At 36.3% G+C, this 22,835-nt stretch overlaps 1 protein-coding gene across 3 annotated transcripts in view; it reads right to left on the bottom strand.

The window, feature by feature from the left end:
* Positions 1-3,755: 3,755 nt before the first annotated feature.
* The window catches only part of Pnpla4 (patatin like domain 4, phospholipase and triacylglycerol lipase), a 28,553-nt gene continuing 9,473 nt past the window's right edge, over positions 3,756-22,835 (bottom strand). For all 3 annotated transcript variants that reach the window (XM_074062664.1, XM_074062665.1, XM_020152225.2), the window contains exons 5-7: positions 15,554-15,619; positions 5,471-5,623; positions 3,756-4,701 (exon numbers count right to left, since the gene is read on the bottom strand). In XM_074062664.1, the coding sequence (XP_073918765.1) occupies positions 4,570-4,701; positions 5,471-5,623; positions 15,554-15,619 (351 nt within the window). In that variant the 3' untranslated portion in view covers positions 3,756-4,569. The remainder of the gene's footprint in view (positions 4,702-5,470; positions 5,624-15,553; positions 15,620-22,835) is intronic.

Here is a 22,835-nt window from a genome sequence, read left to right as displayed (position 1 = left end):
TGCAGTACTTGTTATAGTAGCCCTAAGAAACAAATATAGTAACAGGCTTATAATCTTCCAAACTTCTTATGCCATGAAGGCAAGACTGAGAATGTGGTCCACACTGAAGAGACAAAAGAGGCATTGACACCCAAGAGGGATGCATCACTTTGGGATATTTTTATCACAAGGGTCATGACTGGGGCAGGGATGGTGGTATACACCTGTAATTTCAGTATGGGGGAGGCATAGGCAGGAAGATCACAAGTTCGAGGCCAAGCTGGGATACATAGTGAGACCCCGTATCAAAAACAAACAAAACAAAAACAGAAAAAATACATGATTGGGACAATTGACAAAAGGACCTGCATAAGATCTTAGGACTCCAACAGCATATTGATGTTAATTCCTTTGATTGATTACTATATGTGTTTATGTAGAAGAGTGTCCTTGTTTGTAGGACATACACACAGAAGTGCTGAGGGTTTGGTGGGAGTCACTCTCAAGTAATCCAGGAAAACTGTTTTTTACCAAGCATGCAGTATTTAAGATTGCTTACAAAAGGGTTATTATTGTTTTTAAAAATATCTACCTCTCTACTAATCATTCAAATTCATCCATGCATTCAGTTCTAAGTGTGTTTAGAGGGGATTTGTAAAGATACCAAGCCAACAACTTTATCATGAAATATAAGGAGTGATAATTTGCAACCCAATCTTTTTCAGCTCTTCCTTCAGTTTCTGTGCATTAAAGCTATCATATGGGAAGGTTGATTCCCCTACTCTTTCACGTGGCAGGCACATAAGTTCTTGTGAAGCATCCACCTCCTTAATGGGTGATAAATGATGATCTACTCTACTCATTTACAGATAAATGGCAGATCTGCATGCCTTAACTGACAACCTAATTAAAGCTCTTTTGTGTCTTCTAATTTTTTATGCTTAGTTTAGGAAGATCTCTGTACCTTAAAAGAAGCACAACCACACTTCCCTTCATGGAGATTTTTTTAACAATAGAAACTTATAGGAAAATAATCGTTAAGGACAGTTGGTGGACAGATATTTATATACTTGAACTGTATCACTGCAGAACTCTTCTTCCATAGGATTTATTCATTGGATTTATGACCATGTAGTCCAGGAGGATTTCCTTACCTCAAGGTCCCTCACATAATTGCATCTAAAAAGATCCTTTTTCCAAATGCAATAACATTCACAGGTTCCAATGTTTGAAATAAGCATATCTTTTGGGTGGGCACTGTTTCCCCCAGTATGCCCAAAACATTTTTATTATTGTTTTGATCATCAGAAAAAAATCACAAGTAGAGTCACTGAACTCTCCACATTCATAGAGCTCATGATGTTTTGGATGATAATTCAATGCCTAGAGCTGTGAGACTGTTTCACCACATGCACTGCAGTATCTGATCTTGTGAAACCACAGCCCAATGCAGTCTTTGTTTAGTATTTGCCTGCTCCTTGAGAGCATTGCTGAACCTCAAAACTAAATCTATTTTCTCTAATTGTCAATGGAAGGCAGTAGGTTCCCTTAGTTACAAACAGGGACACTGAAAAGAAGAAAAGTAAGATGGATGAAATTTTAGATGGCAGATCTGAAGGTGTTAGGAAATTGCCCAACAGGGGACTTGCCAAGTAGCATATCCCTATAACCGTGCAAATGTGTCAGTATCTGGGTAAGAAAGTCTCTTTCATATTTCTATCACATAGTTCTAGCAGGCTGTAATCATTTGATCCTGATAGTGGGACAGATTCTGTCAGTGCATCTGTTAGTATAGATGGACAAGAACATGCTTTGGCAATGATAAATAGTGTGCTTTGTAACATGCTCCCTCTGAGAACTTAGTACAGCACCTTTGGGGAATACCTGGGACATAGAGAACCCATGATCATTACATTGTTGTATGTTGCATAAGAAAGTCTCCTCATACAACCCATATGGTCAAAGACACATGTAGTGGGTTATAAAATAGTCAAGAACCAACATGTACAGATACTGGATTCAACCCCCAGCGCCTCAAGAAAATGCAAAACTTTTGAAAAGACAAATTGAGTCAGATTTGTTTTTGTTTACAGATACATCATGAAAGGATTTATGGCTTGGTATCATGGCACACACCTGTAATCCAAGAATTTGGGAGGCTGATAAGGGAGGATCATAAGTAGGACGCTATTCTGAGCTACATAGGGAGTTCTAGACCAGCCTGGGCTATCTAGCAAATCCCTGTGTCAAAAAATTAAGAAAAAAAAGAAAAAGGACTTATGGAAGTGTCAGACCCAGAATATTCACTTATAATGATAAAATTAAGGGGTACAGTGAAAAATCTTAGGCAAAATTGAAAATTTGCCTAGTGAATAAATAAACCTAACAATGAGCTAAGAATCCATCCTCTTCATGTCATTTAATACAACATATTGAAATTTAACTACATGTTTGCTAGAGTACATAAAATATATCCCCCCAAGGACCATCATTACTCTAGACAGAGACTCTGCAGAACTCCTCAGACAAGAGACAATAGTTGGTGTTTATGTGCTAAAAATTGTGTATTTGGGGCTTTTGAAAACCATAAAGTTGATTTAAAGAATGGTTTCAGAGAGTAAAAAGAGTAATTCAGGACAATTAAAGGCATGCAATCAAATTAGTTTGTTTCTAACTGCCTCTTAGTAATTAAGAGTTCATGCTTGGCAAAGTCCCATAAAAACAAATATAAGATTTAAGACAAGTGTTAAGTGAGTTAGTAGAAACCCATACAATGAGTCCTCAGTGATCACACAACCTAAAGAGTGGAAGACCTGGGATCCATATACTGTGATTTAAAAAGTCATTACATGGTTATTTTGGATTTTAATTCTTATTTGCTATGCCTCTTGGTTCTTCTCATCTAGTAGTATCTTATTGATTTAAGTTCCTGGAGTATGTATAGCTAGTATATATAATAATGGTTAAGCAGAGAAGTGTTGCCTTGTAGAGGTGGGGGAGGAGAGAAAGAGACAGAAACAGAAATACAGAGTATAAATGAAAGCCTGAGTCTTGAAACAGGGAGGGATCCAATCATCCTGATCCTCTTCTTAGCTAGGAGATGGGTTTGGGGTATTTGGTTGGGGAAATGGTGATTGGTAAGCCTCTGCAGACAAATAGGAACAACCCATCATATTTTGAAGTCTGCTGGGCATCTTGATATCCACCCCCTACTGCACTAGGAGAAATTTCACACCCTGTGCCCCTGTGGAATGCAAACCTGTTTCACCAGTCCCTATCAAAGGTGCTTTTTTTTTGCCCTGTAGCTGGGTTCAACCTGAGAGCTGTTTCCTTCTCTTCTGGATCTGCAGGGCATGGAAATACTCCATGCTCTGTCAAAATCCTAACATTGTATCCCCTATAGCACCTGCTACAGGGCCCTGCATTTCCAATATTTCCAACCAAAGGGCAAACTCTCCTAAATTTTTCAAAGGATGTGAGAAAATGATTCCTCATTATTTGAGCATATCCTTCCCAGTGGCATTGCAAAATTCTAATAAAATACCTATTTCCTTACATTTAGTAATAATTCAAATATTAAAAATATATTGTAAGTAGCAATTATGAAACTGAGAGTCCTGATAATATTTTTTATGTTTTATTAGCATATAATAATTTTATTTGTATATAAGAGTTACACAGGGTGTTTCATTGAGACATTTTCATATATGCTTACAATATACCTTTGTTAGGTTCATCCCCACCATCATTCTCCCTCATCCCCCTCCCCCCTACTTAAAATGATTTCAATGTTCTATGTTTATACATGTATATAAAATACATCAACCATATTCACCCTTCCTTTACCCTCTCCATGTACCCTCCTCCTTCCACTTGTACCCTTCTCTCTAATAGGACCTGTTTTACAATCCTGACCTTCATTGTTTAAGTGTATGTTCATTATTTAAAAGGGGTTTTGCCATGGTATCTCAACTGTGAATATTCTGTACTTTAATCAGTCAAACCCTCCTATTACTCTTCCTTACCCTTTCCCCCCTTTCCTGAATTTTTCAACAGCTTTAAGTGAATTTTAATATGTCTTCTTCCTACCCAGATGTATTTTAACATTACTCACTATCATTCTCTTTTACTCTTCCTCCTTTCCTAGTCTCCTCAAATAGTCTCACTATTAGAAACATGTTCTATACATATATGTATATATGATCATGCTTGTATTTGTGTATAAATTTATCTTTTGGATCTATCTTCCACATATGAGAGAAAATATGTGACCTTTGTCTTTCTCATCCTGGCTTGCATTGCTTAATATGATGTTTTCTAGTTCTATCCATTTACCTAAAAACAACATAATTTCATTCTTCCTCATGGAAATAGCCCCGATGCCCTACAACTGATAGCTTTTTAAGAAGAATTTAATTAGTAGCCTTCATCAAAAACTATTTGAGCTTGTTGTGGTAGTGCATGTCTGTAATTCCAGCACTCAAGAGCTGAGGCAGTAGGATCGTGAGTTTGAGGTCAGACTGGATTACATAGCGAGACCCTGTCTCAACAAACAAATGTTCTGAAAAATATTACAAACTTTAAAGGGTTTTATTCAAACCAGTTTTCTTTATGTAGAAACTTAATGGCATCATTAAAACCACAGTGGTACAAGGATTCCATTTTCCTCTTGCTTGGTGGAAAAAGGGCTTGGTTAAGCCTAATGAGGTTTTCCAGGGACACCTAGAATAGAAAGATAAAAAATTTAAGCTTATGGGGATATTACAGAACAGGTAAATATATGTTATTCTTGTTCTCTAAGTTTTTTCTTACCTAGTATACAAAAGAAAAGGAGGAAAAAATTAAACTTAAGAAGCTAACTCTACCTCTAAACTAGATGAGTTTCTCAGCCTTGGTACTGTTGACATTTTTAGACAGTTACTTCTTTGTTGTGGAGGCTGTCCTGTTATGTCAGGACATTTAACAGTATTCCTGACTTCTATCAACTAGCTACCAGCAGCAGTTCCCAGATGTGACAACCAAAAAGGTCCCTCAACACTGACAAATGCTTTATGGGAATACTATCACCCCATGTTGAAAATTATTAGATTAGATTAAGGGGATTAATATTTTTGTCAATTGTTCATTTGGGTCCCTAATTTCTCTCTAATATTTTATACATTTCATTATTTCCATATAAATGAACAAATGACCTAATTTACAATCTCTTTGATATGAAATCAAGTTTATTTATATGAAAAAGAAGTAAAGAAAAAGAGAATGTTACTCAAATGGGCAGTCAATGAACAGCAAATAGGCTCCATCCTGACAATCTAGAAGAACCTAGGCCCCTAAGCATGATGCATATTGCAAAGTACTAGAAAACATGCTACTGAAAGGGGCATCATGTACATTGTTGTCAGTCAGCTTCCAGTGTTTTGTGTGTATGTATTCTGTGGGGATGTTTAGTAGATTCAGGACTTTAAAAGAGTCATGGAACACAGTTACTCACCATTATATCCTGATTGGTGATATTAATATACAGGTCCAGCTGCCCTTTGTCTTGTGGGGAGATGTCCAGTCGTCCACTAAAGGGAGAGATGGTCACTGTGCGGCCCACAGGTAGGATGGGAAGGCTGTTGGTGAGGCCTCCATCCACCCATGTCTATAGGAAGGAAGCTCTGGCATCAGCACTTGTCAGCACAACTCCCACACAAAGGAAAGAAAAGAGGTGATTTTCTCAAAAAAGACCTTCCTTCCTTTCAATAAGATACACATCTTAAAATATTCTCTTAAATTACTATTTTTGAGAGCTCATAGATTAGGGATCTATTTGGGGAGCAAAACAAATCTTTGTATACATATCACTTACCAATCTGAAAAGAATTCTGGACAGAATCAGGAAAACTTGTCAAAAGTTTAAACTCTATAGATTATTTTACATAAGACATACTTAAATTTGTACTGATTACTGCTCATGTCTAAGAAGCCATGTGTTATTAGTTGGGGGTTCATTATGTAATCTAAGTACAAAGACATATTTACTGTTAACTGTGAACAAAACACCCACCACCAAAGGTGGCTCATTTTTATTGTAAGAACCAGACATTGGCATTTTCTTTAGAAAACTTAAAAACAGAACAGTTGGAGCCCTTCTATTTGTAAAGTGGCTGCCATGTACATGACGCAGGGGTATGTTCTGAAGTCATAAGGAATGGGAAGCTCTTGGTAAAAACCAAACATAACTCAGAAAGGATTCGGCCCTCTCCATCCAAAACAGTGCTGGATGGAGCAGGAAAGAGAAGACAAAAGACAATAAACAAGTCTTAGGACAAGGAGGAGGGATCATGGCCTGTCACCCTACAGAACTGTATACTGAGAAATGGCAACCAGAAAGAAACACAATAAAGTAGTCCTTACACTGTCTATTCTCAGATTAAGGAGTTTCAACATGCCCATGAACCTACATGTCTATATAATCAGTCATAGCAATCAACACATATAGGAATAAAGTCCAAATTCTCTGTCATTAGATATTGGATATCCATCATTAGAATTATTCTTCAGGTATCTGATAGCAGTTGAGAATCCCTCACAGAGTGTTTCACAGGGAAAATTGTACACTGAGTTTCACTTGTTTCACTTGAACATGTAAAATGTCATAAACAAAGCTTTGCTATTCAACACAAAGGTGGCCTAAGGAGAAATAGGTTAATTTAAAACGTTCCTCACTTAGTTAACACAACTATTTTCTTCTAAGGTATCTCTCCATTTTATTCCTTCTTCCTTTTACTTATGTAGCGGGTGACAAAATGATTATTATATTATTTACAAAGACCATGGTCAGACACCAACTTCTCCAAAGCGAATAAAAGTAAATTAAAAATCAAAAATGGTTAAAAATTTCTTTTGAGAGAATTGAATTTTAGTAGAGGAGAAAGCATAAATCAAGTGGATTAAAATGAGACTGACCTGGATAATCTGCATATTGTCATTATTTTTAAAAGAACTTCACACATTATGAAATAAATTATGCATATTATATAAACACATGCTAATAATGTCAACATGTATATACATGTATATGTGCTTGTTTTGGAATATATACATATATATGTACCAGGACAAAAAATATATGTGGTAAGTAAATATATGTTTCTATATAGGTTATATAAATGAAATGTACAATAGGAAGGCTTGCAAAAAAGAAAGTTCCCAAATATCTGATTCTGCCCGGAGTTTGCTTTTGTTTTCCCTAACCGCTTTAGGTATGAACATCAAATTCTGCAATAGAATAATACCTAGAGAAAAGAAAAAAGACACCTTCCCAAATTACCTCACTTCATACTCTCAACAGAATCTGTTTCCAATAATATAAAAATCCATGGAAGTTTCATCAAGGAAAATTAAAGATATGTCATATAACCTTAAGTAAGAGCTCATCTGATTTGTTCAACTTAATGAAAAGAGGGGCAATCCGGCTCATTAAATTGGAAAGTGCTCTAATTTACTATGGGGTTAATGACTGCTGTTTCAGAGAATTGCAAATCCTTTTTTTCAGATTCTGTTCGCCCTTGTTAGCTGATTTTGATTGGATAAATGGCTAGGGAAAACATATAGCTTATCAAACGCCTTGATTAAATTTGCAATGATAGTAGCTGCTCTCTAACTCATGCTGCTTTAACCCTAAATGTGGCACAGCTCACTCCTGATTTATGCTCTCATGAGCTGTTTCACTCAGAACAACCACAAATTCATTTGGGCATGCTGATTCTAGCAACAGTTCTGGAAACAATAATCACAGCAACAAATAGTCATCACCCTCCAAATTAGAAGGAGAAGCATGTTATATGACATATTCTACTGATAGCTTAAAATTTTGCATGTCAATTATTTCTGTCCATGAATTTTCTGGCTGTTTGCCACATATTCTGGCAGGTCATTCCCAGTCTTGCCTTATGGGTAGCATTCTATATTCTGGTACCTATTACTATGAGCTTCTGTGATTCTTAAAACATCCTTATGAAAAATAACAACCGGTCTTCTCTGTTATGCAGTTAGAATCATTGGGTCTACAGCCTTTTCATGTTGTCATCTTTTACTTAGTGATACCTAAGTATCTTTTTCATGGTTTAATAGCTCATTTCTTTTTAGCACTAGATAATTCTTTGTCTAGGTGTACTGCATTTTATTTATCCACTCACATACTGAAGGCATCCAAGTTTTTGACAATTATGAATAAAGTTGCTATATTCAAAAAAATCAAACTTATTGTTGGCCTTATACTTACTGCCTGCCACCCACAACCACTGATCACCTAACCCTCCATCTGTCCAGTCTTTGACCATATTCTAAGCATGCTCCACAATGAAGTCAGTTGCCTGGGTCCAAAGAGATATAAATAAGCAATTGCTTATTTACAACTCTTCTGTAGAAAAGGAAAACTCATGCCCAACTGTGGGGCTGCAATCTCCTATGGTGGTTCTCTAAGATGGAAGAACTGAAAACCAAGATGATTTATGGAATCACTCTGAAGAGCCAATGGGATTGGCTATACTTTAACAGACTAGATAATTCATATATCAGTATCATTTAACTTTTGCTTTACACTCTGAAGTGTTACAGGTAGGTACCAATCAAGTATATGTTTTTTGAATTTAAGAAAATGTTATAAGTGGAAAAGTAAAAACAAAACAACACAAAGCAAACAACAACAAAAAATACCAAATTAGAATCCTTAATTGTCAATATCAACTAAAACGTCACATTTATTAAGTTATCAAGTACTGTTTGAACATCAGATGTAATATGTGATAGAACCATGATGGAGGGCTTGATTTCCTTAAGGTGTGTGTTGGTCCAAAGAGAAGGAATGAAAAACATTTTGTTGGAAGGATGAATGAATGTTAATATTCATGATTATTATTACAAAGTGATTTCTCACATATCATTTAATTTGACCTTTATAAGAACTCTATAAGGTAGGAAGGTCATGATAGCACAGTAGTCTCCCCTTATCCATGGTTTTGCATTCTACTGTTTCAGTTAATCCTGATCTGAAAACATGAAAAATTCCAGAAATAGACAGCTCATATATTTTAAATTATGCGCCATTTTGAATAGCATGATGAAATCTCAAGCAGTCTCAGTCCACTCTGCACAGATGTGAACTGTCTCTTTGATCATTGTATCCACGGTATATGTGCTACCCAACTATTCGTGCCTAAGTCACCTTTTTGATGAAAGGATCATCTGTCTCACTATGCCAGTGTTTACATTCATTATTTTACTTAATAATAAAAACAAAGTAAAAGAGCAATGAAGCAAAGTTGGCAACGAGGCACAAAACATGGAAGGACAAATTAAATCTGGTACCATGGGGCAATGCTGCAAGGCACATAGGAAAAAAAGATACATATAGGGTTGAAAGTATTCACAGTTTCAAACATCCTCTGGAGATCTTGGAACATATCCCCCTGTGGATAAAAGGGACTGCTGTATATTAAGTTTCCTAATTTTTTAAGAGGAAATTGAGGCTTACAGGGTTACTGGCTCCAGATCAGAGATTGGTAAGCTATGGTCCACCACCTGCTCCTGTAAATAAAGTCTTATTGCTATCTATCATGTCCTTTAGTTTATGGATAGCTTATGGCTGCTTTCCCACTAAGCCAGCACAGCTGAGTAGGTGTGTGGACAGATTATGTACAATAATGCCAAAGGATTTACAAACAGATAAAAAACAGAAATATTAGCGGGAATGAAATATCTATTTCTGTGGAATATTCTTTCTCACACACTACAAAATATAGAGGTGTGCAATGGAAGTGGAAATATCAGTTCTGATTTCTGAGGGCTGAGTGAGAAATGGACAAGGAGAAATATATTGGATTTAAAAAAACAGTTTTATATTTGAAAATGTATTTTCTTGGCTTTCATGATATAGGCTACAAATGGTTATAATTCTTAAAATATAGAGAAAGAAAGGGGTAATGAGAGAGGAGGAAAGAGAGAGGGAGGAAGACAGAGAGAGAGAGAGAGAGAGAGAGAGAGAGAGAGTGACCTCCCATTTGGGTCAAAAGAATAAAAACAGGAAGGGATAAGAGACAGGTAAGAATTTTGAATGAAAGGGAGACAAGTTAAAATAGCATTTTTGAAAAAAAGAGGTTGAGAAATACTGCTGTACTGACTTCTACTAGATAATGTTCTTGGAACATTGCTGACTGAATTTCTAAAACTTGATCAAAAACAGTGACTCCAAAAATCAAGAGTTATTTAACAGCTGACAATCTATAAATGCTAAACAAAAATATTTACTGGAATATAAACAGGCTGTTTCAAAAATTAAATGGACAATGCAAAAAGCCTAAAACATAGCTGGAAATTAATTTTCTATTTTAGAGTAACTATACATTGGTATTCAGACTTCCATCCAGCCAAATCCAGCCTCTTACTACTGTTTGTTGTTACAGTGAGTATGCTTTCTACATTTTCATGAGAAATGTAAATGTCTACTTTATGGAGAAACAGGAACTCAAGGACTAGAGTAATACCTATATACAGAGTAAAAGAGTGTATTCCACAATTCTCTTTCCCACAGATGTGTCAATAATGAAGAGATTAATGACCCTCAATGCAAAGCCTCAATAGAGTGATAATAAAATGACAATTTTTCAATACATGTTCTAATATTATAGAGTCCAAATATTACTTAAATTCTAACTTAGATAAAAGAAACAACACAAAATTCTGTAGCTGCTCTTCTGATCTGCATACAGCTCTTCTGGAATTAATCCTATTCTGATATTTAGTCATTTGCTAAGGTACTGCATTACACACACACACACACACACACACACACATACACATGCACGCACATTGAGAAACTATTCTGGAAACTTTTCATTCTTGTTCCAAATTGATGATAAGAGTCTATGAAAACATGGCCAGATAGTGTGAGCATTCTATGGCTTATTCTGTCCCTGGAATGGAAACAGGTCATAGGTACTAGAGGATAATGCATTAAAATAAAGACATCACTTCAATTTATTTCCATTCACTTATCTATTTAACTATTAATGAGTTTCTACTATGAGTCAGGTGCTAATAATAGTCTTATTCAATGAAGCCACATAAAGATACAAAATCTTTTAAAATAATGTAGGAAAATGAAGTAATTTTTGAAGATATAGTACTTTGGTTTTTTTTATTTCTTCATTTTTGAAGTGTTCAGAATCAGACTTGAGTATGCTAGGCAAGTGTTCTACCATTGAGCTATATACCCAGCCCAACATAATACCACGTTTAGAAATGATTCATACTGTTATTTGCAATGGTTTAAGGTAATCTTAAGTCTTACTAAAGTATGATGATCCTAAGTGATTAACAAGATTTTTAAAATAAGAATATTGGGCCCACACATACATCTCAATGAAACTGAGTGTGAAAACAAGGATGTCTGCATATTTTATAGAAGTCAGGAGAGAAGACCACGGGTATCAATTACCCTTGCAGGCCACAGCCCACCTTCTCTGTCTTCCATGACTCTAGGCCACAAATACAGAAGTTACACCATCTCTCTTTTCCTCCAGCTTCTACTTCAACTTCCTTCACTTCAGAAAAACAACTAAACCTAGCAAACAAATCAAAACATGAGCTGCACAAAAACATTAAAGTCTGAAAATGAGAGGTGTTTTCATCAAGACTTAATTTTTTTCTGTAATTTGGATCACATAAAGTGCTTCTGCTCACAGTAAAACACATTTATGGCAACACTCACATTTTCCCTGAAGATGGAAAGGAAAGGGTCTAGAAAATATCTTGGCAGAGAAATTCCATTAGAAGATGGGAGGTGAGCATGCTTATAGAAATTCAGCAACAAGCCGGGAACAACACTTATAAATTGGCATTTTCTGGCATAAATGGTGTAGGATCTCTGTGGTGCTTTGTCAATCATTCTGTACACAGGGCCTCTTTATTGTAGATGCCATTAAATGATAAAGAAATACCAAATGCTTTCAGCAGACATAAGACTCAGTCCAGCAGGTAATTATGACATGCCTCTGGTGTACAGATGCCAAGTGATGTACTACACATTGTCCCTGGTTATTGCCCATAGTCAAGGGTCTTGGGTGGAATGCTTTCCATCCTTTTCACAGTCTTAGGTCTGTTCATTCTCTGCTGTCAATCTATGTTCATGTCCAAAGTATTCAATCAGGGTGGAGGCCATAGCTCAAAGGTAGAGGGTTTGCCTAACATGTACCAGGCCCTGGGTTCCATCTCCAGCACCACAAAGTTATGACAAACAAAACAAAACCAAGAAAAGTACCTGAGATATTCAATCATATAATGGAAAACTTCACTAGGAAATTCTGATTCTTCACATATGACTCTTTTAACCACCTCTAAACTTCCTGTCACATACATACCCAAGAGCTAGAGGTAGGGTTGGATAGAAATGAAATAGCAACTATCATTTTGAAAAGAATGAGGCAAAGTAGAGTGAGAGGCACAGCAGAGACAGAATTACTAGCCATCATTCCAGGGAAGTTGTTCTCTTCCTAGCTGAGTGACATCAGTGGAGTAGATTAACATCTCTACATCTCAATTTCCTCATCTGTAAAGTTGGGCTAATAATCCCTACAGCAGACCTACAATAATGACAACAGAAGTTTTCTCTTTCTGGTAGCAAGAATACAGAGAATAAACTAGTGAACTTCGTTACTACAAATGATTTAAGTCTTTTCACCTCACTATTTGGCCATCTCCAGGGTATGATCTTTGACCTCTTGTTTCACAATGACTACTGAAACTCCAGTCACCACATTTACATTCAAGGAAATAGGAAAGAAAGATACTGACAGCAGTAAAAGTATATTATCTCCCTTCCTGTAAGTCTCAGTATTTCAGCTTGCATCTCATTGGCCTATATACAGCTTCCATTCCTGTAAGTCCAGTAGTATTTCAGTTTACATCTCTTTGGTCAACAATTAAATGGACAGCCACATGTGACTGCAGAGGAAGCTGAGAAATGTAAGATTTTAGCTACACATCAATAGGCTGAGCTAGACATTGAGATTCTATTACTAAGGAAAAAAGAAAGTGTATGTTAGAACTACCTCTTGCTCCTTCATAATACTGTAATTAGTATTTTTAAAGGGGGAATGTTTTACATAGGCTAATAGCATGTTGGGCTTCTGGGACTCAGCTCTGTCCTAAGCTTTATTCCATCCTTCCTTCCCTTAATATCACTTAAATACCATATCTACATCCCAACTTTTTGGTCACTAGTTTTTAATTTATTGACCATCACCATTTGTGATGACTTTTGACTTTGAGATCCCCCTTACCATATTTAGATATACTTTGAGTGCTACCCCAAAGATTCACATGTGACAAGCTAGATCCCCAGCATAGTGATGTGAGAGATGGCAGGACCTTTAAGACGCAGAGCCTGGTGGGAGGTGGCTAGGTCATTGGGGCACTGCCCTTAGAAAAGATTAGTGTAGCATTCATGGAATCCTTGCTAGTTCTTGTGAGAGCAAGTTATAAAAAGAGCAGGCCTGGTCCCTGAAATTCTCTGGTTTCCTGTCTTACCATATGACCTATCTCTCTTACAGGTACTCACACCATGATGGGATTCACCATATTGTGACATACTCAAGGGGGTCTTCAGCAGTGACCAAATAGATGAGACTACTCAATCTTGGACTTTTAGTCTCTAAAACTGTGACCTAAATAAGCCTCATATTTGTAAAATACCCAGCTTTGGGTATTTTGCTATATCAACAGAAAATGAACTAATGTATCCCTTTGCATAATAATGGAATCTCATGAAATGCTTTAGGATTTTTTAACCATTCTGCCATTTTTTATGGCTAGAGTACATTATAAAACAATACCCTAAAATAAAAGTTACTTTCAATTTCTGATCATTATAAAATTAAAGTTTACAACATAAATTTGATTTGAAGCAACTCTAATTCCATTCAAAATTTATATGTAAAAGCAAATGCTGACTTTTACTCACATTAATAAGAGGGCAAATGAACTTTCTTTAAAATAGCTATGTAGTTAAAGTGTGTACCATCACAAATAAATTTTTCAATGCCAAAATAGACACTTGGCTTGAAAAATGGAGTATGTATTAGCTCTGACAGACAGTACAAAAATAGAAAAAATTTTGAAAGCTTGTCTGGTTTCCATAGCTGATATTTCAATTACTTGTGGCATGTTTTTTTAAATCAATTGATATATCGTTTCTAACTGGCCACAAAAAGGGCTTTAGAGTGTTATATGCAAGTACATTTCTACAAATAATATGCTGTATTTAATTATAAAATGTCTATCTTTAGTATGTAATAAATACCCTATTTAATTATAAAATATATATTTAAATATAAAATATATAATCTTATATATTTCTGTAAATAAAAACATATAGTCACACTATATGTAATTATAAAATGCCTAGCTTTGGTATGTGTTAAATGGATACTCTATTTCCTTACAAAATATGTCTCTGATATATGTAAAATAGATAATATATTTGACTAGATAATGCTTATCTCTAGTAAGTGCAAAATATACACTATATTTTATTATAAATATGTGCTAAATAGATCTGTATTTGATTATAAAATGCATTATTTCTGCTATGCACTAAATACATACTATAGGTGATTATAAAATGCTTATCTCTGGTATATGCTAAATGGAAACTATTTGATGATAGATATGTGTTACATAGATGCTATCTTTCATTATAAATGTGTTAAATAGACATTGTTTCTGATTATAAATATGTGTTAACAAGATACTGTATTTGATTATAAAATGCATATTTCTGATATGTGTCCTGAATGGATACTCTGATTACAAAATGCCTCTCTGTGGTGTGTGCTAAATAGAAAAGGGGCTTATTAGGGCAGGATGGCAAATGTTCAGGGCAAATACAGTGTACCATGCAGAGGGAGCTAAGAGATGGCTAAGCAGTACTGAGCACAAACTCTACATGCAGGCTCATGTCTAAATGTCCGCATGAGAAATGGCATCCAGCCTTATGTGATACCCCAAGGAAGAAAACACTCCTAGAGTGGAACCAAACATATCTTGGTAGGTAGAGAAGCATGGAGAAGACAGGACTAAAACCACAGAGAGGCTGTAGGGTAGGGTGGGATGGGAAGAAGGGGTCTAGTACTGTTTGAGGGGGGAAAGTGTGCAGAACCCTGATGCTTTTTCCCACTATGAGGTCACAATTCTGCTTCTTGCATGTATAGGAGGGGCTGTGAATAGGACCGTAGTATGAAAAACAAAACTCTTTCACTGCTTTTAAAAACAAAAATATTTTAAATAAAATACATATATTTTAAAAAATAGAAGTGAGAGCATCTGAGTCAATCATTCTCATTTGCAAGATCTTAATGAAAAGGGACCATAGCATTTGGTCTTCCTATTTTTCCCTCTTAAATAAAAATAAAGCCATTTATACATATAACACATATAAATGGATTTGGACCAGAATAACTATGAAATTGGACTCAAAAGAAATGGATTAGTATGAATTATTGCAATAATTACTCAGGTATAACAATATTACCTGTCCTTTGTATTCCACTGGTCTCAGTCCTGCATAAATGGGCATGAAACTGCTAGCTAAGAGCACCTACATGCACAAAAAAGAGAAATAACTTATGAATAGAGCAATTAATGTTCAGATAATAAATATGATCTATCATTTACTAAAAAATTCTTCAATGAATAACATTCATATATTTCAACTCCACAATGGCATATACTTCAATCATAAAAGATAATTTTTAATATCCAAAACGATCCTAGAGTCAGGTACAAGTCCATGTTCTCAGAATCAATCAACTTCACCTAAATGCTGATTTTTAACCTTTGAATTGTAGACAACCGAGTCACTATGAAATTAAATTTAAGATAAATCCAGGTCCCTGAGTAGGTACAGGTTGCAGATACAAATGCATTATTTGTAATTTTTATATACTGCATTCTACAAATAATTTTAAAGTTACATTCATATTTCCAGAGAAAGGAAGCCCTCTGATTACTACGGGGGAGGTTTCCACATACCTCGGGGACATTACCAGGATGTCGCAAAGAGTTTAACACATTCTATGTTCTTTGTGACACAGTCAAGATACATAATGGCACTGTGGCAAGTAGAGACAGCAATTATACTTTATCTTCCATTTAAAAAGTCAAAAAGATTGTTTTTGCGGATATTACCATTCTTGCCAACAGAAGAAGCTAACTCTGATAGCTTTTCTGAAATGCAAATGTTGTATTTTGCAACGTAGTTTCCAAATCACTAGGGAGTGTTCATCTGAAAATGTACAGCATTAGACTCTGAATATTTAAGCTATCTTTCAACTGATAAGCAAAACACTCTGTGGCTATTTATTGTCAAAAATCTCATGAGGTCTTTTTTTTTTTGCCTTCAACATATATTACATTATTCAGTACCAGATTTATAAATCATTCATTTAAAATTATTTGGAACTCAGAAGGCATTTTCCTCAAAGAAACAGTATTATAGGTAGGATTTTTAGGTCACCTCTCAAAAGCCTATTTATTCTGAACTGGCACAAAATTACAGAGCCAGCCAACCAGCAGCGTGACAGGATTTCTATGGGAAAATCCTCTCTGCACTGCACACTGACAGAGTGAGGATCCAGTCCTGCCTTGGTTAGTTCTGCATCATGTTCACAGAACTTGGCATATGCTTTCTCATGAGGTTGCTCTTCATTAAACATGTTTCCATCTCCTCATGATGCTGGAAAGAAACCAATGAATGGAAACATCTTAGGATTCCTTCCTGGGACATCTGACCCTCCACAGGGCTAATACTCAGTGTATGTCTGCTGGCAAACAAGAATGGCCAAGGCTGCTGGTGGCACATTGGGTTTAAAGGTGGCGAGACTTCCTAGCAAACAGACAGCTCCTACAGCAACAGGGTCCAGGCAGATGGTGCAAGAAACTTCTAGACCTCAGATCTGTAGTGGCAAATTCGTGGTAATAGCACAATAAAGGGAATCCAGCAGGAAAGGAAAAAGAAAACAGCCATGAGTTAAGAGAGTTCTGTTGTGCTACTGATGTGACCCAGCTACATCAATTGTGGGTTCCATGTAAAATGAAAATGCAGGGCCCTTTGTTCAGAAAGTATGACAAATTCCACAATGTTAACAACAGAGCATTTAGCCCAGAGTGGGGCCTTTCTGATACTGGGGCCCAGTGAAAACACATGGTTTACACACCCAGGAAGTAGATCATTAGGCATCCTCCACTGAATTCATTTAGTTCCCTCAGAATCACTTCTCAAAAATATGAAGTTCCTACCCTGAAGGCTATCGAAGCTAGTAAGTGTTTCCCTCTGTACCTAGACTTGGGTTCATTTTCACAAAAAAAATATAAGTACATGTGGATTTTTACCATGGCCAATATAATCAAGTCAAAATTCTTGCATTTGGTCATCTTTTTGTCTTTTGGCCAATTTCACCCATACATATCTTCATCACTTATTTATGGAATTACTGAATGCACACTAGTTTGCTACACTGCTTCTTAGAGTAATTTATTTCCAATGTACTGGCTTATTAATTGCAAAGTACAATAACAACGATATTCGAGATTGTGTTTTGAGACAGGGTCTCACTCTGTAGCCCAGGCTGGTCTCAAACTTGGAATCCTCCTGCCTTGGTTTCCTGGTGCCTACCTCTAACACAAGATTTCTAAACCTTCTACAAAGAGTCAATACAAATATGCCTCTAAAAATGAACTCATCTTAAAATCTCACCTTCAATTTGTTACCTGCTAGAATGGTTTGACATCAAACCAACACAACTTTACAAGAGGCAAAGCAGAAATGAGGACAGTCTTGGGTGATTTACTGAAGATCATTTAACAAATCAATAGGGAACACAAGCATCTTGAATTTCAACCTTTTGACCCTCTGGTGACAATGCTGAACCAAACCTGCAGTTGGTATGGTATTTTTAACTTGTTTACACTTAGAGTAATTGCATTCATCCTAACTAAATTTGGCCTTACCATCAATGGACTATCACTATTTAAAGAAAAAAAAAAAGCAATCAGGGCCCCTAGGTGTGTTTTGCAAGCACAATGCAGCTATTTAATGAAGTAATCTGTCAAATGCAACACTGCACCACAGCAAAAACTGGGACAATCTGTGGATGGCACGCATATCGTAGAATTAATGTTGTGAAATCATTATAGTACTTTAAAGACTTTTAGTTGTTTAAAGTACCAAAGATTTATTTCATTATGCTGCAATAACATATGTGCCCTGAAATATCACTACTCCTAAAAGCAGACTTATGCTCCCTCCCACCATGTCAAAGTATAATGTGAAGCTCACAGTTTAATGCTTGGAGCTGTTTTAAAGTATTATTTGGATGGGGAAAAAAAAGCTATCCAATTACTGTCCTACAGATAATAGCAGTAAGACTCCTCCTGAGTGATATGAAAAATGCAGCAAACTGGAAAATACCTGCCACTCCCCGAAATCAATGTATTTGTTTTTGTCATAGCTTACTCTCCCATTATATGGACTAATGATTTGTACACCAAACCAAGCTTAGTGGGAAGTTTAGCTTTACATAAGAGGCAAGCCACTTTTCTTACTCATAGTCTACCAATTGATTTCAGCAAATAGGACTTTCTAAGGAAGGAAGTAAAGATTGACATTCTAAAGCCATTTAATAAAATATTACATCCAAACATGTGATTTAATGTACCTGACTCAGTATTTCTGGTAAAATTGACCTTGCCAATAAATATTAATACATCTAGAGCAGTGGTTCTCAAGTGGGGCTTGATTCTCCCCTCAGGGACATTTAGAATATGTTTGTCACAGCTAGAGAGAGGAGGGAGTATTTGCCCCTGGCACCAAGTAGACAGAGGCCAGGGTTGACGCTAAACATCCGACAAAGCACATGACACCCCCAAAACAAAGAATCATAGGGCTCAAACCAAAGAAAACCTGAATAAGCTCTTTAGCTTCACTTGTTTTTAGCTACTTGGCATTTGCCACCAACTGTGGAGGTCAGCTAGCTAAGCAGCATATTCCCATTAGCTTTGCTATAAATAACAGGGTGCCTAAGTTGTTTTTCAAACTTGGAGGCTGCTTTATCTATCTCAGAAAGGTTGAAACTACTCATCCTTCACTTGGGCTTATGCAAGTGGCCATGGGTGACCTTTTAACATTAGGAGGCTAACTAAAAACTCCACCCTCAGATCATGCTAATGATCACCATTTCTTGAGCATGTATCCCATGAAGAACCATGAAAACTAAGTACACATGCACAGACGATTCACCACTTCATCTCCAACCACCTTTCTCCATCCTTTCAATCACCCTGCTTCTTTATCCCATAAATATTCCAAATCCCATACTCTGGAGGTAGATTTGAGACTTGGATATCCCACCATCATACTTGGCTGCCTTATGAATAAACTATCTCCTTTGAAAATCTCATTGTTTCAGTGCTTGGTATACTGTGTGGTGGGCAAAATAGACCTGGGTTTGTAACAGGATCCCAAATGTCAATAGTATAGTAATTGTGGTTGAGAATCCTGATGAAGGTAGCAAGGATCTACTTTTTGTGACCCATCACATGGTATAGCCCTTTAAGCATTATAAGTATGGGAAACCATGTATTTGATTTTTGTTTATTCTCACTAAGCACACAATGATAAAAATCAAAGTTAGTGACTTCTTGCAGCAGACACATAAAACATTGCCAAGCACACATTCAAAACACATTCTGACTGGCTCTTTTCATTTTGCATTTTATAGAAAAGGGGTGTTTAGAAAATTATGAGGCCTATCTTCCTTAGAGAATAAATTCTCAACAAGTTTCATTTATGCCTAAAGTTTACTGTAAAGCATAATGAGAATCTGGCTGTTTACACAGAACCTGCTGGTGTCGTTGAAATTCAAAGACAGATTCAAATTTATCTTCTTCCAGTTGCTCCCAAGATAATGACCACTCTTAAATTCAGTCCTTATTTCACCTTCACAAAGCTAAATGTGAGAAGATCTTGCTGTAAGAGCATTCTCACTATGTGCAAGGGAACCCAGGTGCAAAGGAGGCAGGGCAATTCTTCTCAAGACAACCAGGGATACCACTGTGATTAAAAATCTTCTGGGTATCTACATAGAAGAGAGTTCATGCATGTTAAAGGACTGTTTCAGAATGCATGTGTGCATCAGCTTTAAACATGAAGAGGCCCATGATTTGTACCAATTCAGGGAAGCAGTAAAAGGAAACAACACCATGGCACAGCTAATTTAAAATTCATTGCTACTCAGTTGTAGAACTAGCATATGACTTTCTTCTAAACCAAGAATTTATCTCCCTAATTATGCTTTGCTGAAGGCTAATATTAAAATGTGCTTGGATTTCTTAGTTGCATGTTTGCTTATGAAGAAAAAATGGACCAGAATAAACCTGAAACTTAAAAGAAATGAGCTGATATGCAAAATGGACACACTTGGATATTCAGGAATCACCAAGGACTCATACTAAAGAGTGAACGGTGGGAAGAGATGGAAATCAGAAGGGCAGGAAATCCTGAAAGCTACCATGTCTACCTGATACGTATTTAAGAGTAGATGAAGCATTTTTACATACTATAGTTTATTTGAGTTTCATAATAATGTGTGAGATAGATGACAACATAGATTCCATGTTATAGCTGAAGAAACCATAACATGGAGAAGACAAGACTGGCCAAAATTCCTATAGTTCACCAACAAGGGTCAGGCAGCTAGACATTACATCCTCTATTATTCTTCCCTATTGCCAAACTCTTACCTGCATTTTCAGAAACTGATCTCCACATAGTGTCAATCTGTTCATAACTGACCACAAACATAGAGTATGTAGAGTGACTCTCTGAGGGAACATTTTCCAGATCTGGCACCCAAAATAATGGAAGTAAGGTAATATATTTGCAGGAGGGAGACTGCTGGGACTATGGGGAGTTGTATAAAAGGATCTCCCCTCTGTAAGTTATATCAAAGTAGTTCTGAGGTAGGCTAGATAGGTGTAGGGCAGAAAGAAGCAGACTGCATGATTGCAGAGCTGTATTATAGCAGGACTTCATGCGACTGCTCTAACAATAAGAAACAAGACCACTCAGCATAACCTGGGACCAACATGGTAGACTGAGACAACCACTAACTTTCCTTTGCTTCATTATAATGAAATCTCCATATCACTAGCCTTGCAAATTTGCCTGCTCCCATCAATCATCTGATACTATGACATATCTAAAAACCCCATTTCAGGACAGAAAAGAGGACTAAACCCCATTCCAGGAAAGCCCAATTTCCATTCCTAGAATTTCCTGATTTTTTCCCCATCTCAATTAATAATCATCCCCTCCATTAAAGTTTGCCCATAAGACTATCCAAAGGGCTAGAATGTGGCTCAAGTACTAGAGTGCCTGCCTAGCAAGAGCAAGGTTCTGAGTTCAATCCCCAGAACCACACACACATATACACACACAAAAAAAAGTCTCTATGCAGAATCTTGAGCTGTGCACTTTCTATTGAGAAGCCTGCACTCAACCCTTGAGTGTGCACTTTCACCCTGTAATAAAACTTCTTCCCAATTCCTTACTTTTGTCTTATCTGAATTCTTTCTTTGATGCTGACAAGAACCTGGAAACGCAGGGTAAAGGTCTTACTCAGTCTGCTCTCTTTATCTCTAGTACCTCCCCAGCCTTTACTACCAGCAATAGTTTGGTAGCAGTAATCCTTTGGGCTTCCCAATCTTGGCACGGTCATTAATAGGAAGGAGAATGGTTGGCACAAATTCTGTACCAAAGAATATCTGGAGACCACGTGAATGCTTATAAAATGGGAGAAACTGAGTTAAATCACTGTGGATGTAAGATTCAGAATAATATATGAACACCTGAAATAAAACCTCAAATGAAAGGAATTGTTTGTGCCACATAATTAATCAATAGAGGTTTTCACAGAACAATTACAAGCATTATAGCTATCAAATGAAAGAATATTTTTTCATGTCACTAGGTGCAAACTTAATATAATTTAAATATGGATCACCACACAAAACCAAATTAAAAATTAAAGGTGGCCTACAGTAAAGAGTTGTAAAATCAAATATATAAAGGTAGTAAATACTCATTTTCTGAAGTACTGTAGATGCAGGTCAGGACATTGTTTATGAAGAACAAAGGTGACATGTAAGAAGTTAAAAAATAAAACTGACAAGAAAGGGTGAGTCCTACTCAGCCTGTAGAAGAGAAAGCAGTGATTCAATATTGTTTTAAAAATTCATAACAGATGCATACAGAGGTGCTAACCAGTAGTTTGTATGCATTACAACTTACTCGTTCACTATTTACTAAGTATTGGCTTCATCAAACATGCATATAGGCTTTAACCATTTAAAACCCACTTCCACAAACTTTATTTACTTTATATACTCTCCACAGTAACTAAAATAGATAATAGCAGTTAGTATGACTTCACAGATGACAAAAACTGAGGCTCAAAAATAATTATAGTCATACATCCCCTAATGGTGGGGATTCATTCTAGGAAATGTACTGTTATGTGAATATCATAGAGTGTACTTAAACTAAGAGTGCTATGTTGTCACTAGGCAATATAATCTTATGGGTCACTATTGTATATGCATTCCATTATTGACCAAAACATCATTACGCAGTACATGGTTACAGTCCAAAATGACATCACCAGGATGATTTAGCTAGTTGAGACCCACCAGGAGACTCATACAAAACAAGTAATAATTCCAGAGAGCATTTTAAAGGTCTAATTATACATGCAATG

This window comes from Castor canadensis, chromosome X, assembly GCF_047511655.1.
Source record: "Castor canadensis chromosome X, mCasCan1.hap1v2, whole genome shotgun sequence".
Taxonomy (NCBI): domain Eukaryota; kingdom Metazoa; phylum Chordata; class Mammalia; order Rodentia; family Castoridae; genus Castor; species Castor canadensis.
The sequence above is the reverse complement of the archived record's forward strand: the minus strand, read 5'-3'. Positions and strand labels throughout refer to the sequence as shown.